The following is a 19,753-nucleotide window of genomic DNA, read 5'->3' as shown; positions in this document are numbered from 1 at the left end:
ATAACAGCAACAACTGATGGTCCACTGACTGGGACTCCACGCTCCTAGTGTGGGAGCTCAGGTTCCACCCCTGATCAGAGAACTAGATCTCACATGCTGCAGCTAGGACCCTACCACAGCCAAATAAATAAAATATTTTTTTAAAAAAAGAAAAAATATTAGCTTGATCATAATTTTCTGATTATTACCTATATCTCATACTTAAGATTTCTGATGGTTTTCATTTTTATATACTGAACTGTCCAGATATCACTGAAACTAACATTTCCTGTCTTCTTCTGAAGTTTATCAAATTCTTAAGTGAATTTAAGTATGTTTCTATCTGAGCCGCAGCCCTGGTCCTGGTGCCTTAAAGTGAACTGTTATATAGACACTGAGCCACTTGATTGGTTGCAGAAATCTATGCTAGTCACCTTGAGTCGTCAGCTGCTTCCCATTGTTTTCTTCCCATGGTCTGTGATGATAACATTAGTTTGCATTCCTCTTAGTTATTGTGACTCTGGAGCCCTGTGAACGTTCAGAAACCTACGTAAATGGCAAGAGGGTGACCCAGCCTGTTCAGCTGCGCTCAGGTGAGACTGGGAGAGGCTTGAAGTCTTCAGAACACATGGCTTGCACAAGAAACTTTTTATTTTTAAATCTTTGTCTCAGGTTGAAGTGATAGCATTAGGATTTCTGTTCTTGTAAAACTCCAAAAACTGCTTTTTGCTTTAGGGAAGGTGAGGCTATTAACCAAGATACTGTACATTTAAAAAGTGATTTCTTAACCCTATTTATATTTTGTGCTAGGAAACCGTATCATCATGGGTAAAAACCACGTGTTCCGTTTTAACCACCCGGAGCAAGCACGGGCTGAGCGGGAAAAGACTCCTTCTGCTGAGACCCCCTCTGAGCCTGTGGACTGGACGTTTGCCCAGAGAGAGCTTCTGGAAAAACAAGGAATTGATATGAAACAGGAGATGGAAAAAAGGTACTGTACAGATGCAATGTGGCCCACATGACTAGCACTTCTTTTCAGCATTTAGTAGGATTCCTGAAACAGCTCCATGATTTTACAGTTTCTTTTCTTTCTTGCTCTTCTTTTCCTTGTAGGCTACAGGAAATGGAGATCCTATACAAAAAGGAGAAGGAAGAAGCAGATCTTCTCTTGGAGCAGCAGAGACTGGTAGGAGCCCATCCTACATCCTCCGTTAGGAAAGGGCAGCTTGCTCTCATGTCCCACCTTCCCCGTCCCAGATATGAGCACTCGCCCGTTGCTTCTCCCGCTCTCACTGACACCATGCGCTCTTGTCTCGTGTCCTTCATGGAGAAGGACCTTCCATCTCCTGGTAGCCTTAGCCTGAAATACTGTCCTTAAAGGTACTACTTCTGTGCCTCTATGTCTTAAAGTCACATCTTCTATCAAAACCAAGTGCTTTTTGAGGAAATACTGAGAGCTTTTCTTGTAGCCTTGGCCTCTTGGTAGTGGTTTTTAAATATGCACCAGGGGTGACTCTGTCAATAATAATTACTCTGAATATTGAATTTGATGGGTGTTTGCCTTGGTTTTGTTTCTGATCACCTGATAGTACTAATTCTTTGCTCTTGGGCTGACTTGGGGATTGTTCTTATGCTGGGTGGACTTTTTTTTTTGTAAGTTAAACTATGTCTAAAAGTGTTGCTGCACAGTTGCATGCGTTAATCCTTTTCTGTTCCCTGCATGGAGTCTGAATTCTCAGTAAGGGTCTCCGTGGCATGTGTCTTGACAGTGGAAGTAGGGGCTGCCCAACCAACTCCAAGAGGAGAGGGAAGTCTGGTTTCTCTGGGTTGAGAAAGCATTTGTGTGAGTAGCTGAGAAATCAGTTTCAGGTTGCAGCTTGTGATGCTAATGGCGATAGCATTTTATGATGTTAATTGATTTTCTAGTTTTTTTAGAAATTGAATTGCATGAATAAATAAATTTATCCATTAGTTAGATTTTCATGTTTCAAGCCATCCAGTTTTGGATTACAAAGCCTTGGTTATAGGAACCTTCTAGGCATTCATTTGGTATATGTTATTGAGAAAAAGGCATAGCAACCTTTGGATACTGTGGATGCAGTTTAGGAATTTTTAATTTTTTAAGATTGATGGACTTCTTAGAGGTATTAGGGAGAAAGGGGGAACTGGTTAAGGAGGCATTAGTGAGAAAGCTGGGATACTGGTTTCTTCCCTTAGCATAAAATACAGCATATAGAATACCAAGTGTAAATACAGCATGTAAACCATAGCCTTACAGCTGTACTGTGCTTTGAAAAAGAGAGGCTGTTGCTAAATGAATCAGAAAAGCCAAGGCCTTGTGCAAAAGCAGTCTTTTCCAGAGCAGCTTGATTCTCACTCTTGGCAGTATGTTAACTCAGTTTGTTATCTTGGAAATTATAGTAAAGCCCAAAAAAGAATGGATTGCAAGAATAAATCAAGTGTTTGGGGCAAGATAATAGCAGTGTATTAGAGTCTCTTTAGGAGGCCTCGTTGGCATTAGTTTGTAATGAAAACACAAAGATTCAACTACAGTGTGATTAAGGGCTTGAAAACTTTGTGACACATGAAGGAGCCTTTAACAGTAATGTCTTGTATTTGTATACAGCTTTATAATTTACAGAGAGTTTTAACATCCATCATTTTTCTGATTTCCAAAATAACCCTCTTTAGTTGCCATATATGTAAATAAAGTGACAGACATTTTCTCGGGTTTATAGTTGAGGAAGCAAAGTCTAAAAAAATGCTACCTTGCCCATTCTTAACTGATGGGTCTGAGGCTTAAACGTGAGTCTTCTGGCTTTCTTTGGTGTTCTGTCCAATAGAGCAGTGCTTCTCAACATCTTAGGAGTCTTGTCAAATGCTGATGCTGATCCTGTAGGTTTGGGTAGGACCTGAGATTCTGCATTTCTAAGAAGCTCCCAGGTGATGCCAATGCTGCTAGGGCCATTTGAGTCACTAACCAGGTGTAAACAAATAGTGATGGCTGGTGATCATCCTGTGCTCTGAAATAAAGACAGTGACTGTTAATAAACAGAAAGTAAATTCAGATAGTAAAGAATCTGCAACGCAGAAGACCTGAGTTCAATCCCTGGGAAGGGAATGGCTACCCACTCCAGTATTCTTGCCTGGAGAATTCCATTGTCAGAGGAGCCTGGTGGTCTACAGTCCATGGGGTTGAAAAGAATCAGACATGACTGAGCGAATTTCATATCAAACCAGATGGCTCCAGGGCACATTTAGTTTCCGGAGGACATACTTAGTTTGCAAGTAATCAGGTTCTGATTGTCGATTGCTCTGTATCTGAAAGCAGTCTAGGATTTTAAGAGCAGCTCCTTAAAGCAAGGAGGTTCTTTCGTCTTATAAGTCCAACTGTCTGTTCCACTTAAATTTCTTATCCTCAAAAGGAGTTGATTTCTAATACTTCAGCCTGAGGAATATTTAGCCATTAACAGTACTGAATTAAAAATGTATTTTTATGACCCTATATTAGTCAACCAACAGATATGTTTTGAATGCACCCTATGGATAAACACCGAGACGATACAAAGGACTTTATATTCAGTAAATGTTTATTATTTATTGTATGTGATTATTTTTGCATAATAACAGCATTACAAAAAATGGAATTCAGGCTCATGAGTTTTTTATTACAATAATTCCCCCCACTGTGTCCCATTGTTACGTTGCTGAACATTCTTTCTTAGTTAGTGCTTGATTGTATGCCTGGTCCTTTCTCTGCTTGCTTTTTGACACATGTTTTGGGAATCATCTCTCTATTTTCATAGTCTTCAGGCAGAGTCTCTTCAGGAGGCCTACCTTCCATTTGATATTTAATCAAAACAGCAGGATCATTTAGTGACATGTGAGTTGGACAGATCTGAGTAGTTTTTCCAGCCCTGTAATAAATGAATGTAAATATCTTAAAATCTTTTTTTTTTTGACATAAGATAGGATTTGAATCTTGGCATGTAAGTTTTGCAAGAGTTTTCAGTATTGTGGCCAGTAGTAAGTGATAGGGGTGATACGTTTGAGCTTTAAAGAGAACATATTCTACAGAGGCAATATGACCAGTATTATAAAAAGAAAGAAAATTATGGCCACTTGATTTAACTTAGTTCTTTTGAATTTATGTAAACTCATTTAATTATGTTTTATTTTAGAGTTTAAAGGCATAACTTTTATCACTTAAATATATTAAAGCAATAATTAGAATTGTTATTTCCTTAATTAGGTATTCATTTCATCATTAGGCAACTTTTAAAGGAAAATAAAAGAAGCCCAGAGGAAAAAACTGATAGTTAATTATGTAGAAAGAATCAGAGCAAATTTGTGTTCTATATAACTCAGTTTTTGCATATATACAAGAAAACCTTTTTAGATGTCAGACATACTTTTTTTCTCTAATGTTTATTAATGTCATCCTTTATCACTTAAGATTAGATTTTATTAAGATTTTTAAACTAAAAAGGAAAAGGAAAAAATAGTGTAGAGTGTATAAATTTAGCTTTATCTGTTTTTTGCTGATAAATTTTCAAATAAGTAGGTATTATAAATGGTTTAGTATCCATTTATAGGCAAATGTCAATAATACAAATCAGTAGTAACGTCTCCAAATTCAGGGGCCAAATTATTGCTATTATTGTTAGGGGTTATTTTTTCATTCCCTAGAAAGTAACTGTACATACAGAAAAAGAAGTCTTTGGTCTAGAAAACAAGATACTATTTATCAGTTTCAATTCTTTTTTTTTTTTCCTAAACCTTTCCTAGAGATGATTATGGTAACCATAGCCAAGTCAAAGAGACTATTAAATAAGAACATTTTCATTTACTAGACTACCTTGAACTACCCTTTTAGTGAGTAGTTCTTTTTCCAGTAACTTTTATCTCTTGAATAGAGAGCCTTCCTTAATCTTGTCTGTCATAGGGAGTTCTAAATCCAACCCAGCTTTCATTTAGACCCATGTTAGCAAGATTTGCTTGTGTTTGTTAAGAATAATCAGTTATTATCCAAATAGCCATTGAAATTGCTTAGTTGTAAAGTCAGACTGCTATTTTAAGCCTAAGTAAAGTTGTTTGAAAAAGAGGTAATGGTGCAAAAACAGCTGGAAAGACAGAGAGTTGGAGATAATGTTTTAAATAGTGTCCACAATCAGAATACATAAGCAGAATATGATCTTTTGTGTTTTACATGTTGATAGAGTTGTCAACTTAAAGTAATATTCCTCAAAAAACTAGAAACACCATAGGTTTTCCTAGATGAAACAACAGATCTCTAGGTTGTATTTATTAAAATATTACTTTGGCAATTTTAAATAATGTTTAAATGAAAGTATGTTTTCCTAGCTTAGTTTATGTTCTGGAGATTTGTTTCCTAAAATTTTGGAGATGAGGTATTTATTGGTTTAAGTGTGTGGAAAACAAAATAACAGACTCACTATAAAGATCCTTTTTTATGTGTCCTTATTGTATGGATAACAAAATTTAATTGTAACAAATGAAATAGATCAATTTGTCATGACACAGGAAAGTAGCAAATCTGATGTGTGCTCATGGAAAGACTAGTTTCAGAACCCTCTTACCTTCTAGCAGAAAAACAATTTGGTTGATAAGAATCTCTCATGGTCTGCTAATAGGGATTCTTAGCATTTTTAACATCCCTGTTTGACTGCTTCTTTTTCTACTTTCTCATCTTCTAACTTTTTTCTAGGGCTGCTCTTTTTAGTAAAGCTAAACAAAACGTGGCATTCTCCAGCATTACTAACCTTTGTTAATCCGCCTGCTCGTCACATCTTGTATGGCATCTGTGCTCACTCATGGGGGAAAGAGTTTCTGGAAGAAGCAACAGCAATAACCAAGGCAAATGTGGGGAAGTGGCTGCATGGGTGTTAGCATGTGTGGGGTGAAGGTTTTAGTTCATTCTCTTGAGATAGCGGAGATGTTATTTCACACCATTTTGTTAATAACTTCATGTGACCTTACAGTGAGAGACTTTCTCACTGTTTCAGCCCTCCTAAGAAATTTGATTGCAGATTCCATCACTTAAGCCACAAAGTGGAAATTTGGATTAATGTTACTAGAAAAAAAAAAAAAAGCAAATCTTCATATTGATGATAATCTACATAAGCATATGTCTTAATAGACTTGCACATTATCTAGGGTTTTTTGTTTGTTTTGGGTTTGTTTTTTTTTTTAACTTTTTTAGTTTCATTTTTAAATTTATTAGGGCTTTTTTTGCTTGCTTTTTCTTCAATTTGAGTTTCCTTTTTTACATTTTAATTTTGGTTATTTTGGGGCCATTTTTGATTTTGTTTTTCCAAAGGACGCGGATTCTGATAGCGGGGATGATTCTGACAAGAGATCCTGCGAAGAGAGCTGGAAACTGATTACTTCTCTGAGAGAAAAGCTGCCTCCCAGCAAGCTGCAAACCATTGTTAAAAAATGCGGCCTCCCCAGCAGTGGGAAGAAACGGGAACCAATAAAAATGTATCAGATCCCCCAGAGAAGACGCCTAAGTAAAGACTCCAAGTGGGTCACCATCTCAGATCTCAAGATTCAGGCTGTGAAAGAGATATGCTACGAGGTTGCTCTCAATGATTTTCGGCATAGTCGGCAGGAGATTGAAGCCTTGGCCATTGTTAAGATGAAAGAACTTTGTGCCATGTATGGGAAGAAAGATCCTAATGAGCGGGACTCCTGGAGGGCAGTGGCCAGGGATGTCTGGGACACCGTTGGTGTAGGGGATGAGAAGATTGAGGACGTAATGGCCAGTAGTAAAGGTGGGACTGATGTGGATGACCTCAAGGTTCATATAGACAAGCTGGAAGATATTTTGCAAGAAGTCAAAAAGCAAAATAACATGAAAGATGAGGAGATAAAAGTCTTAAGAAATAAAATGCTCAAAATGGAGAAAGTCTTGCCGCTGATTGGGTCTCCAGAACAGAAAACCCAAGGAAACCAAAAATCAAAGGAACCCAGTGGTGCTGGTGCCAGTAGTAAGCCTGAGAATGATGTAAGTAAAGGTGACAGCGGAGACCTTGGTAAAGAAGAACGTGTCTCCCAGCTGATGAACGGAGACCCAGCTTTTAGACGTGGACGTCTGCGTTGGATGAGGCAAGAGCAAATTCGGTTCAAGAACCTGCAGCAGCAGGAAATAACAAAGCAGCTTCGTCGGCAGAATGTACCTCATCGATTCATCCCTCCGGAGAACCGGAAGCCGCGGTTTCCGTTTAAGAGCAACCCTAAACACAGAAACTCATGGAGTCCTGGGACACACATCATCATCACAGAAGATGAGGTAATAGAGCTTAGGATTCCCAAAGAGGAAGATGGAAGGAAAGGAAATAAGCCGGAGAACCAAGAAAAGGGTACTAGAGCAGCTTCTAAGGATCCCCAGTTACCATGGGGCCCTCAGGGCACTCGAAGTCAAGATCACATTCAGGTTAGCAAGCAGCACATTAATAATCAACAACAGCCACCTCAGTTACGCTGGAGAAGCAATTCTCTCAATAACGGCCAACCGAAAAGTACGCGCTGCCAGGCATCTGCTTCCCCAGAAGTGCTCGCCTCCCACAGTGGCCACCCCACCGCTGACCTGCAGACTTTTCAGGCGAAACGCCACATGCACCAGCACCGTCAAGCTTACTGTAGTTATAACACTGGAGCTCAGCTGGAGGGCAGTGCAGCCACTTCTTGTCAGAAGCAGACTGACAGACCCAACCACTGTAGCCAGTTTGTGACACCTCCGAGAATGAGGCGACAGTTCTCGGCACCCAATCTCAAAACTGGTCGGGAAACCACAGTCTAAATTACTGGACAAGCTTGAATTCTTGGTGGAGGAAACAGGCGATGGTAGCTTATGATTTCAGTTGGTTCTAGCCTTGGCCTTGAGTTCTTAGTATTTACATTGTGATTGTAATGTTGTGTTCCTAAAATATGAACTGATTTTATTGTTAAAAGATAAGACACTGGTAAATGTTTCAACACCTCCCTGTTGTTTGTATACCGTAAGTGGGCAGTTTCTGGAATTTTGGACAAAACACTGAGACCTCCCTTATTTTTCTGAGACTGTCCTCCTTTCTTGGTGCCTAGATAATATACTTACTTACCCAGACTGGTCTTGTTTGGTGTAAGTTTGTTATGTTTTTGTAAAACCTATAAATTTATCTGATATCCAGAAATAACCTGCCTCTTGGTTTATGCAAACATTCTAAATAGGAATTTGAGATGTTGAATTGAATGTCTATTATTTCCCCATGAATGTTAGACATTAGTTTAAAAATAACATGCAGCTGTGGACACAGCTTTGGATTTCCTATCCATGTCTGTTTCTTTCTTTAAATATCATTGGAAGTTTCATAAGCCAGAACTAAATGTCTTTGTACGTATTTTATAGTACACAACTGTACATCTTCTGGGGAACTTCCACATCTTCTTACTCAGCTGTATTTTGCATAGAACTGATTCAGTAGGTTTTTTTCCCTTTTGAATACGTCAGTGTTTGTATAAATTCTGTCATAATACTGAAATCTTTAAGTTGGCACCTGCTTGGATTTCTGTTTGTGGTTTGCATTTTGAAGTTTAACATCATTTCTCACACAAATACATACAGAAAGACACTGAACTATTCACCAATGTCACGCCAACAGAAATACCAACAAAATACACATGATGCTTTGAGTAGTACATATAAGTTTATTAAGGAGGTTATTTGGTGGAGAGAGGGAAGAGGTGATACATGGGGAGAAGGCTGCAGCCTTTGGCTGTGTGCTGCTTGTTTTCAGTAGGTGATGAAATACTGAAATAAGTTAACTTTGGTCTGATTGAGAATAAAGGAGATGATGTATAATAAACTATTCTTTGGTCAGCAGCAGTAACGCTCACAGATTCTCAAGCAAGGAAAGAGACGTCCTGATGAACAGTTACTGTATCAATACCTCATTTTACTGTGTTGTGGTCTCAGTTTGCCTCACTGGAGAATCCACTAAAAAAGATGGATTTTGATGGGAAGAAAAGAATAGTTTTCTACATCCTTCATTTCTTGAACTTGTCAGAAACTTTTTTAAGAGGCGGTGTGAAGAGCCAGAGATGTCTGTGAGATTGCCTGACACCACGTTGTTGAAGATCCCCAAGTCACACTAAGTCACCTGTCAGACGCTTGTCTTCCAGATGGTGTGAAAAATGACATCCAGGATAGCAGTTAATGTTCAAGGAAGCCTCACAGATTGTGGTTATATAGGATGTTTTTCCTTTGCGTGTGGGCACTATGCTTTATTAGAACATTGTTTTTAATCATAGTATTTTTTTTTTCTTTGCTTCTAAGAAAATGCTTTCATAATGCACAAAAAGTTGCTTCCAATTAACTTCGGGGGCTATTTTTGCTTTCATAGCTAGAGCAGTCCTAGTCTTCAGCTGAAGTTTTATGGCAGATTAGACAGGAGTGATGTTTGTAATGAACTGACTTAGTTGAGATGACAGTGTCCTGTACCAGGTGGTTTGAATGTACTTTGTAGGCTACTTCAAATCAGTCACTTCAGTGCATCTTGTGTACTCCGCATTTGTCCTTCTTAGGCATAGTTTTCTATTTCTTTCTTGCAAAAAGTTCATTTTCTAAAACTAATAATAATAATAACTCAGCTTTCAACTCTGTATCAGAAGTGGGCTCTCAATTTTCCAACTTGAGATAACATAGGATAGACCTATGTATTTTCATTTTTATGGTAGCCTTTTTAATCTTCTTATGGACAGGTATCTCCCTTTGGCACTGAACAATGGGAGTGAGTTTCTACTGCTGATCACGAGGCTGTAGAATGAAAAGAAATACAGTGTTTTCATTCACAAATGTGGGTTGTGGTAGGCACTATACCCACACTTGATATTCCAAAGGATTAGATTTATATTTGTGAGGCACCCTCAGGTTACTGAAATGTTTAGATATCTAAACTAGCCCTTAATTTCAGATGACCAGAAAGAAAGAAACCAAGGTTTGATTGATTGCTACCTATCTCCCTTCATGTATTTCAGAGCAGATACTTATTTTAGAAAATATGAAATTACTTTATTGACTCTCACTAAAGAAGTAACCAGTACCATGCTTTTGTGGTTGGTTATATTGCCTTGTTTTGTTTTGTTTTTGAATTTGACACTATCTGTCCCCAAGCTTAAATCCTACAAGATCAAAGGTAAATGGTCACCACTAAGTCATTATTATATTACTGAAATATCCCTAGCTGTTATCATGGTGCAGTTTTTTAAGAAAAGTTTGCGCTGTTGAAATTACATAATGATCTGACATAATAGACGTTGAGTCCTAATCAATTGGTACAATTTCACAAATCAAACCACACACTGTGGTATTCTTTGCAGAGTTAGTTTGTTTATCTAACAAGTCTAAACCTTTATTTTTACTTCTAATTCTTTCTGGTGCTTCTCTTTTCACTGGAAATGCATTGAATGGGAATTGTTTATTCCGTTGAAGTGACTTGAAGTGACCTCTTGTGCTTCAGGTGCAGATTGATGCTGGGAGGAAAAAAAAAAACAGGACAAAACACAGTTTGCCACACCAATGTCTGCATTAAAGGCTATCAGACTATAGGAAGTTACGTAGGTTTCCTCTGGTCAGCTGCTATGCCCTGTGCCTTCCTGGTCCTTTGTAGACTTGCCTTAATGATATACACAAAAGACTGGGAGCAGGGGAAGCTGCTGTCCTGGAATACCTTAATGCAGATGCTTTCTTAGGTGCAATGCAAAGCAAGTACTTGTTCTATGCTGTCAGAGCCAGATTCTGTATTATGAACAGTTTTCATAATTGTCTACTTTATGTCATCTTTATGAGATTTAAAAATCTGCTCTAGATATTTAGTTTGAACCACTGTAGGTTGTGAAGTGTATTGGTTTCCTCCCATCGTTACTGTAAAAAGAAGTTGTGAATCTTCTTGTTAATGAACTATGGATTTCTCCCCCAGTTTCTTTTTAAAAAAATGCTTGAAGATTGGTCTTTGAGTGTAAGATCTACCTTTTCAGAAAGGGAGAGTTAGTTTGTAATGTTAAAAAATAAAGTCCTCATTCAATAAAAACTGAAGTTACCTTTTAAGAGTGTGATTTGTTTCTGATGTGGGAGGAGGGGAGCGGGAAACAGCATGATGCTGATTAAACCTGGGCTTGACTTTTATTTATTGCTTTTTCATCTGAAGATGATTACAAACCATATCTTTTAACAACATTTCTACATGAACTTCATTTGTTTAGAGCTTTTGCTTTTCTTACCCTTTTTGAGTTATCAAAATTCTGTCTTAAATGAGATCTTTAACCCTTATTTTATGCTACCTTTTACTTAAATAAAAGCTTTTCTACTTTTGACGATGAATGAGGATATCAGATATCCCTGTATGACTTCTCTGAGTTTACCTTGAGCTGTATTTTCTATGTTTTTACTATGTAATTTTGATTTAAAGTTTTCTTTAAATGAAATGGTAAACTTCCCTTCATATATATAGGTAGACATGAAATTTCTGAAAAGCTTTGAGTAGCTCTGTTTAACTTTTCTTTTTTTCCTTTAACCATTGCTTTTCTCCACCCAGAGTATTGGTGATATGTTAGAGGTGAACAGGACAAAATGGAAGATTTTTCTGGAACAGACCATCAGTCTTATTGAACATTTGGACATGCATTATTTTTTATGTTGATAAAGAACATAATCATACATAAGAGAGTAGAATACAATATCTACGTGGGTTTTTTGTTCCCCTGCCATGAGTTTTTAATATGAAATCTGGAGCTTGGGGGAAACATTAAACTTGGATTGGTTTGCTTCAGGCTTTTTCTCTTTCCCTTCAGGTACTTTGTATCTCTACTGTCGGTGAAACTGGTGGAAAAGTGGCCAATATCTGACCACTTCTAGAACAGTACAGACGATTCCAGTGTAGTATAATATGTGTAGTGATATACACAGAGTGAGCGTGGGCAGATTGGGAAAAGGTTTCTGAAAGAGGAAGCCCTGAACCAAGAGCAGAATCCTAAAGCACACGTGTCAGTGTATCCAAGTGAAGAATGGCAGAGGGAAGGAGGAAGCGTGTCAGGTCCAGGGACCTGCAGGTGACTTGGGGTTGGTTGGAACACAGCTGTGTGTTGGAGGGTGATAAGAGATGAGTGGACCTGGGGAGAGGGGGCAAGGGCCAGACTGGCATGCTGGGTTAATGGCATCCCATCCCATGGCTTGGGATTTTTGTCTTGAGTGTGATGGAAGCTAACATATATTCTACAGGGAGATTGCATTGTCATATTAACCTTTTAGAAATGGCTGAAGTTTGGGTGGGAGGATGAGTTGGAAGAAGGCAGATTCAGAGCCCAGTGCTTCAGTTGGGAACTTGATGGAGGAACTAAATGAGAAATGATACTTTCCAAGCAGGTAGGGAGAGAGGGCGTGACTGATGGATTATTTGGAGATAGAATTAATGAATCATTTTGTGGTGGGGATAAGCCTATGTATGTATCCCATGAGGTGGTGAATGGCTCTTGCTTGAACCATGGTTGGAAAATAAAGTAAATGAGACCAAAGCAGGCCTGAGAGATAGGAAAAGACAGGGGCTGCACAGGTCTAAGAACAGGTGTTGTGGGACCCCCAGAGGCATAGATCTGAGGCTGTGTCTGCATGGTACTGCCAGTGGTGAGTAAATTAAGGTGTTGACAAGAACTGGAACATGGATGTTTCCCTTCTAGCTATTGCTTGCTAGTTATAATCCACCGTGAAAAGAGGAATGCAGTATTAGCAAAAAGAGCCAAGCCTCTAATGTCAAAAGCAGCCTAACTGGAAAACCCAGAATTATGACATTCATTTTTACCTTCAATGCCATCTCCTCAGAGATGCCCTCATTGTGACGCCATCGTCTCTCACCAGTAGTACCGCAGTAGCCTCCTAACGAGTCTCTTCTCTCCTGTTCCTGACCTCTGTACACCATTGTCCACACGGCAACCTGCATCATCCTTTGAAAACAAAAGTCAGTGCCAGTGGCCTCCAGTGGCTTCCCATGGTGCTTTGTAGCCTCCAAGGCTGTACGTGTTTTGGCTTCTTGCCTGCCTCTCTGACTTCATGTCTTAACATTCCCTCACTGTGCAAGCACTTTGTTCTTTGAGCTTGCCAAGCTTGTTCCCACCTCTGGGCTTTGGCACTTGCTCAAGACTAGAGTCCTTTCTCCTTGTGCCTAACTCCGCTTCCACATCAGTGCTCACGTGCCCCTTTTCCTGCTGCAGCCGATCCCAGGGCAGCCCACTGTTTAATATTAGCTCTGTGCGCCTATTTGGTCCTTGCATGAGAATGTAAATTCACCTAGAATAAGTACCTTATCTGTCGTGCTTTCTTCACCATCCATCTGTGTGTGTCACCCAGAAGAGTGGTTCTCAAAACTGTCGTGTGCATGAGAAGCTTCCGAGGGCCTTGTGAGAACACAGAATGCTGGGCCCACCCCCAGAGTTTCTGATTCAGGAGGTCTGCAGTGGGGTCTGATAATTGTGTTTCTGATAAGATCTCAAGTGATGCTGCTTTTTCTACTGCTGCTGGATCAGCATCTGTCTTTGAGAACCACAGTCTAGAACAGAGACTGGTAAACCTTTTCTATAAAGGGTCGGGTAGTAAATATTTTAGGTTTTGTGGGCCTCATATGTAAGTAAGTGTTAATCACTCAGTCGTGTCCAACTCTTTGCGGTCCCATGGACTGTAGCCCGCCAGGCTCCTCTGCCCCTGGGATTCTCCAAACAAACATACTGGAGTGGGTAGCCATTCCCTTCTCCAGGGAAACTTCCTGACCCAGGGATCGAACCCAGGTCTCCCGCATTGCTGGCAGATTCTTTACAGTCTGAGCCACCAGGGAAGCCTCCTATGAGCCTCATGGTCTTTATCAAAACTGCTCAGCTCCACTGTTGTAGCAGAATAGCAGCTGTAGATGATAAGCAAAGGGATGGATGTGGGTGTGTTTTGCTAAAGCTGCTGTATTTATAAAGACAAGCGGTGGTCTGGATTCAGCCTACAGATTTGCCAACCTCCGGACGCTTCTGAGAACTGTTGACTAGATCAGCACACAACTGTGTATCTACTCTAGAAGACAGACAAGTGCCAGTTGCTGGTGATTCCGTGGTGAATGAGAGGTTCCTGGCCTCATGAAGTTCACAGAGTCATGGAGGAGATAGCCATTAGACAGTCACATCAGTGGTCATATAGTACTTTTGTGACAAATGCCTTGAGGGAAAATCACAGGATGCTCTGAAGGTTTACAACCAGGCGTCTCAGGAGATGAAAGATGGCCTTTTTTTGCTCTCAGCTGCTGACTTCCATTTTGAGAATGAGAAGGAATCAGGAAGTTTTTCTTTTCTTCCCACATCCAGGTCTGCATCCATGCATTCATACCCATACCTGGCCTTCCCTCCTCTTGGTGGAAGAACTGTCTGTGCTCCTGTCTTAGCCCAGCCCTCGTTCCCTTCATTCCGTTTTCTGAGGGACTTCCTGTACACCTACCCCTTCTCTTTCACAGCATCTGATTTTCTCCTTCTACATTATTCCTGTCAGCGTGGAAACACCAGTTTCAAAAAAAGTTTGTGTTCCCTGTGATCTGCTACTGTGTTTGTTCCTTTTTCTAGAAATACTCCTGAGAGCGTTTTCTGTACTTTTGCCCACTGGCTACCTTCTTTTTCTTGTCTCCTGTCCCCATTCTTGACCTCAGTCCAGTCAGACTCATTCCCACATCACCACTGCAGCCAGTCTGGTCAGGGTCACCAGGAGTCTCCTTGGTGGAAAATCCAGGTGTTTTCTCAGTCCTCATTTTACTAAATCTGTCTAGCATCTTACATGGCTTGCCTGCTCTTTACTTCTCGAAACCTTTTGTTCTCTTGGCTTCTTATTTTTCTCTCGCTGCTCCTTCATGGTCTCTGTGGCCGCAGACATAGGCCATTTTTTTTTCCTATATCTGCTCTTTCCTCCAGGTGACCTCACACATTTCTGTGGCCTCCGCTTCTGTGTTCACACAGGTGATAATGAAGACAGCACCTCCTGTTGAGCATTTACAGTGAACCTTTGAAAGACACATGTTTGACCTGCATGGGTCTACTTAGATGTGGATTTTTTTTTCAGTGAATACGTACCACAGATCCACATTTGGTTGAATCTGCAGGTGTGGAACCTTGGAAACCGAGAGCCGACTGTAAAATTATGTGCAGGTTTTCAGTGCCCCATCCTGTATTGTTCAAGGGTCAACAGTACTTGGACCAAATACATGTAATACATTTTACATGTATTAACTCACTGAATCCTCCTAGCACCCCTCCTCTGTGAGGTGTAGGTGTTGTTAATCCCATTTTACATACTTTCCCATCCTCGCACAGCTGCTCAGTGGAATCCAGGTCCGGTCTCAGGCAGGCAGTCTGTCTGCAGACCCCTGCTCTGCCTCCCTCTCTGCTGACTCTCAGAGGTACTCTCTCCAGCCTGGGCCTTCCCCCAATCTCTGGTCACGGACACACAACTGTGACCTGACATCCAGAGAGTTAACTGGCATCTCACATCTGAACTATCTAAACCAGAGCAGCTAGCTCAGACCAGAATCCAAGAGTGATCCTCAGTTTCCCTTTCTCTCTCACACCCCATGGTCACATCTTCATCTGCAGGGCACACTTCTCCTGCCTCTAAAACATATGCCAGCTCCATTTGCTCACCTGCTGAGACCCTGGACCAGGCCACTGCCATCTCCCTTGAAACTGCAGGGACAGCTTCACGGCTCCTGGCCTTGTTCCAAGTCCACAGGCAATTCTCCATGGACATTGGTATTTTTACTACATATGCTAGATTTCCTGGCTCTAGGCTACCAGTGACTCCCTTAGGATAAAATCCACAGTCCTTTCTATGGCCTATAAACCTGTCCATAACCCAGTACCTATCTGACAGTTGTCAGCTGCTTCTCCAGCTCTTCTCATTCCTCCAGTCCACCCGCACCGGTTTTCTTGCTTTTCCTTAAATACACCAAACTCCACATTAGGGCCTTTGTGCTTGCTGTTAGCTAAATTTGACTGGAATAAGAAACCTCCACCAAGGATCTCAGAGTGCTTGCTTAGATCTCTGATTAAATGTTATCTCTGCAGAGAGACCTTCCCTGAGCACCTAATCTTAGCTTTCCTCCACTCATCTCTGCTCTCTATTGGCCTCTGATAATTCCCTTTCTTCCTAGGACTTCTCTCTCCTGAAATCATAGCATGTACTGTGTCTGTTTACTGTTTATCGTATCTCCGTCACCAGTGGAACTTTTGTCTTATTGACCACTCACTATCCTTAGCATCTGGCACATAATAGGAGTGAAGATGGTATTCATTTGTCAAATGAATGGACGGATAGTGGTTTTTCTTTGAAAAAAATAGCATGCTCTGAGTCCAGTTGCTTGGGTTCAGGTCCTTTTTCTACCACTTGCTAATTTTGATCTTTGGAGAGTTACTTAATTTCTTTAAGGTTTTTCTCCTTTTTTAACATGAGAATAACAACAGAAACATTTTCATAGCATTATTGGGATGCTTGGAACAATCCATGTTAAACATTTAGAATAATTCCTAGCACAAAGTAAGCTTTAAAATAAGGATAGTCAGGTGGGAGAGAACATTCTAGAAGAGGAAACAGTCGGTGCAGTGCCTTTATAAATATGGAGCATATATTCAGTTAGTTGGAACTTTTTATAAACAGAAAAGACTATTGGTAAATATATTATTTTTTAGCATGTTTCTGTAATGATTCTAATTTACTCCATGAAATGGACAGAACAGTAGTATCTGAATCTCTTTATCCATTTATTGCAGAAAAATCCAGGGCTTAGTAGTATTTTTCTGGTAACAATCAAAATATCCTTGTTGGAAGCTCATATGCAGCCTGGTTTGGGGAAGAGGAGGCCAATTCAAGAATTGGTATTGACATTTGGGGGCTTCCTTGATAGCTCAGCTGGTAAAGAATCCACCTGCAATGCGGGAGCCCTGGGTTCAATCCCTGTGTTGGAAAGATCCCCTGGAGAAGGGAAAGGCTACCCACTCCAGTATTCTGGCCTGGAGAATTCTATGGACTGAATAGTTCTTGGGGTTGCAAAGAGTCAGACATGACTTAGTGACTTTCACTTTCACTTCAAATTGACATTTGGACTACCAACTGCTTATAGAAATTTTTCCTGGTCAAAGTGTAGTTAAAGTTTTAGGTCTATAGCATTATTGAACATCTCTTTATGTCAGCTTTACTGCCACTAAAGCACAACTACAGCTTTTAGGAAAAGTCACTCTTTTAACTGTCAGAATCTAAGGACTTTGTCTTCATTTGGTAGTTTGACCAGCTTGTAAACTCATTTTTTTCCCTTTTTTAAAAATTGAAGTATAATTGCTTTCCCATGTTGTGTTAGTTTCTGCTGTACAACTGAGACTTGGTTGTATGTATATACATATCCCCTCCCTCTTGAACCTCCCTCCGCCTCTCCCGTCTCACCCATCTAGGTCATCACAGAGCACCAGGCTGAGCTCCCTGTGCTATACAGCAACTTCCCACTGGCTATCTATTTTACTCATGGTGTAATCCTATTCTTGAGGAAATCCTCAAAAATAAACCAGTCACAAAAAGTCACAAGCATACATGATTCCACTTACACGAGATACCCTAGAGTAGCCAAAATCATAGAGACAAAAGGTAGAATGGTGGTTGAGGACTGCAGGGGTGGGAGTTAGTATTTCATGGACAAAAAGTTTCAGTTTTACAAGATGAAGAATTCTGGAGCATGGACAGTGGTGATGGTTGTACAACATTATTAGCGTATTTCATGTGTTAAAATGGTTAAAATGGCAAATTTTATGTCATGTGTATATTGCTATAATTAAAAAACAGGGGCAAAAATGAAAAACAAAAGATTTCTCAAGCTAAAATATTAACATTTTTTTCCATCTGATGCTCTTTAGGTAAATCAACAGTCTTTCTCTTTTTGCTGAGAGAATCCTATGTCATACATAGGTTTTTAAAAAAAAACCCAACCTTTTATTTTGGAAAAAAAAAAAAAAAAGAGTACAGTGAACCTTTGTATACCCATATGTATATACTATTTCTGAATTGTTTGGAGTAAGTTACAGATACCATGTTAGTTTACCCCTGCTGCTGCTGCTAAGTCGCTTCAGTCGTGTCCGACTCTGTGCTACCCCATAGATGGCAGCCCACCAGGCTCCTCTGTCCCTGGAATTCTCCAGGCAAGAATACTGGAGTGGGTTGCCATTTCCTTTTCCAGTGCATGAAAGTGAAAAGTGAAAGTGAAGTCACCCAGTCGTGCCCGACTCCTAGTGACCCCGTGGACGGAGGAGCCTGGTAGGCTCCAGTCCATGGGATTTTCCAGGCAAGAGTACTGGAGTGGGGTGCCATTGCCTTCTCCGAGTTTACCCCTAAATACACGTAAATATCCTAAAACCAAGGATATTCTCTTAATACCATTATCCCATCCAAATATTTAATACTGATTCAAAATCATGTAACATACAGGTAATTTTCAAATTTCCATAATTGTCTAAAAAATATAAATGTTAGAAGTATGTATGTTTTTTTAATACAAGGTCCAATCAAGGTTTATTTATTGCATTTGGTTCTTTTATCTTTCATTACATAGGTATTTTTGAAGAGTCAAGGTCCCTTTCTAATTTGATTATTTCTTCGATATTTGATTTAGGTTAAACATTGTTAAGAACGCTATTAATGTTATATTGTGTACTTCCATCTGCTTCACATCAGTAGATGTAAAATGTCAATTTGTCCTATTTTCAGTAATGTTTAATAAATTTAGTTAATGTGTTTTTTTCTAGTGCTTTCTCATTAGTAGGCTCTTGCGATTGTGTGAATATTCTGTTTTCCATCTGTCAGTTGTGATAGCTTGTATTAATGATCCTTGGATGATTCAGTTACTACATCTGGGGTTGCAATGTAGTAGTGATTTTCTGTCATTCCATCTTCATTTGTTAACTGGCCTTTTGTTTTGTTTTTGGTAAGGAAGAGCTTTCCCTTTTTTCTCTCTATCTTTCAGTATCACTGTGGTCTCATGGATTCTTTTTATACTCAACGTGCTATATATTCTTTTCCTGTTGTTATTATTTATTGACCAGTGGGAGTCTTCATCCTTTTGAAATGGTCCTCTTGGTCTTTGAGTACTCTGTGCTTCCTGGCACAAGATATTCTGGGGTTGCCTTGTATTTTCCTTGCTCCAAATCTGAAATCAATCATTTTCCTAAGGAGCCCTGGTTTCTGTTAGTGGAGAATGGTATTTAGAAACCAAGATGGGGGGCTGGATATATGTAGACAAGAAACTTTCTAAAAACACTGCTTGTCATTTTGATAGTATGTTGCCATTTAAGAGGACTTTCACATACATTTTAAAATGGTTTGTCATTTCGTCCTTCCTGCAGTCCTGCCTTAAAGTTAGGCAGGTAGAATAATAAAATCTTTATTTTAAAAAAAGGCCAAAATGAGGTGTTAAAAGGATTAACTTTCCCAGAATTATAAGACTAGTAAGAGCAGATTCCAGGAGCAAAACCCATGTCTTTATACCTGGTACTTTATGTTTTTCTTTTTCTCTTTTCCCCACAGTACATGGTATCCTAAAAAGCATGTTTAGATGTCTTTAAAAAGCTATCTTGCTGACTCTTGGTCACTGCCAGCTCCATGAAAGAGAGAAAGTTTCCTTTGTGAGACTAAACGATAAATGACTAGAGCCTGGAGAATATTTGC

The 19,753-nt window shown here is 39.7% G+C and overlaps 1 protein-coding gene across 6 annotated transcripts in view; it reads left to right on the top strand.

The window, feature by feature from the left end:
* Positions 1 to 19,753, top strand: part of KIF1B (kinesin family member 1B) — a 140,347-nt gene that overhangs the window by 63,394 nt on the left and 57,200 nt on the right. For 5 of the 6 annotated variants that reach the window (XM_010849910.1, XM_010849913.1, XM_010849909.1 and 2 more), the window contains 3 exons: positions 489 to 572; positions 790 to 970; positions 1,093 to 1,165. In XM_010849910.1, coding sequence (XP_010848212.1) covers positions 489 to 572; positions 790 to 970; positions 1,093 to 1,165 — 338 coding nt within the window. Of the gene's footprint in view, positions 1 to 488; positions 573 to 789; positions 971 to 1,092; positions 1,166 to 6,319; positions 11,090 to 19,753 lie in introns of those variants that run through there. The other variant, XM_010849911.1, reaches the window with a different exon arrangement.

Source organism: Bison bison, unplaced genomic scaffold (genome assembly GCF_000754665.1).
Source record: "Bison bison bison isolate TAMUID 2011002044 unplaced genomic scaffold, Bison_UMD1.0 scf7180017864289, whole genome shotgun sequence".
In the NCBI taxonomy this organism is placed as follows: Eukaryota; Metazoa; Chordata; class Mammalia; order Artiodactyla; family Bovidae; genus Bison; species Bison bison.
This window is presented reverse-complemented; position numbering and strand designations above follow the sequence as displayed.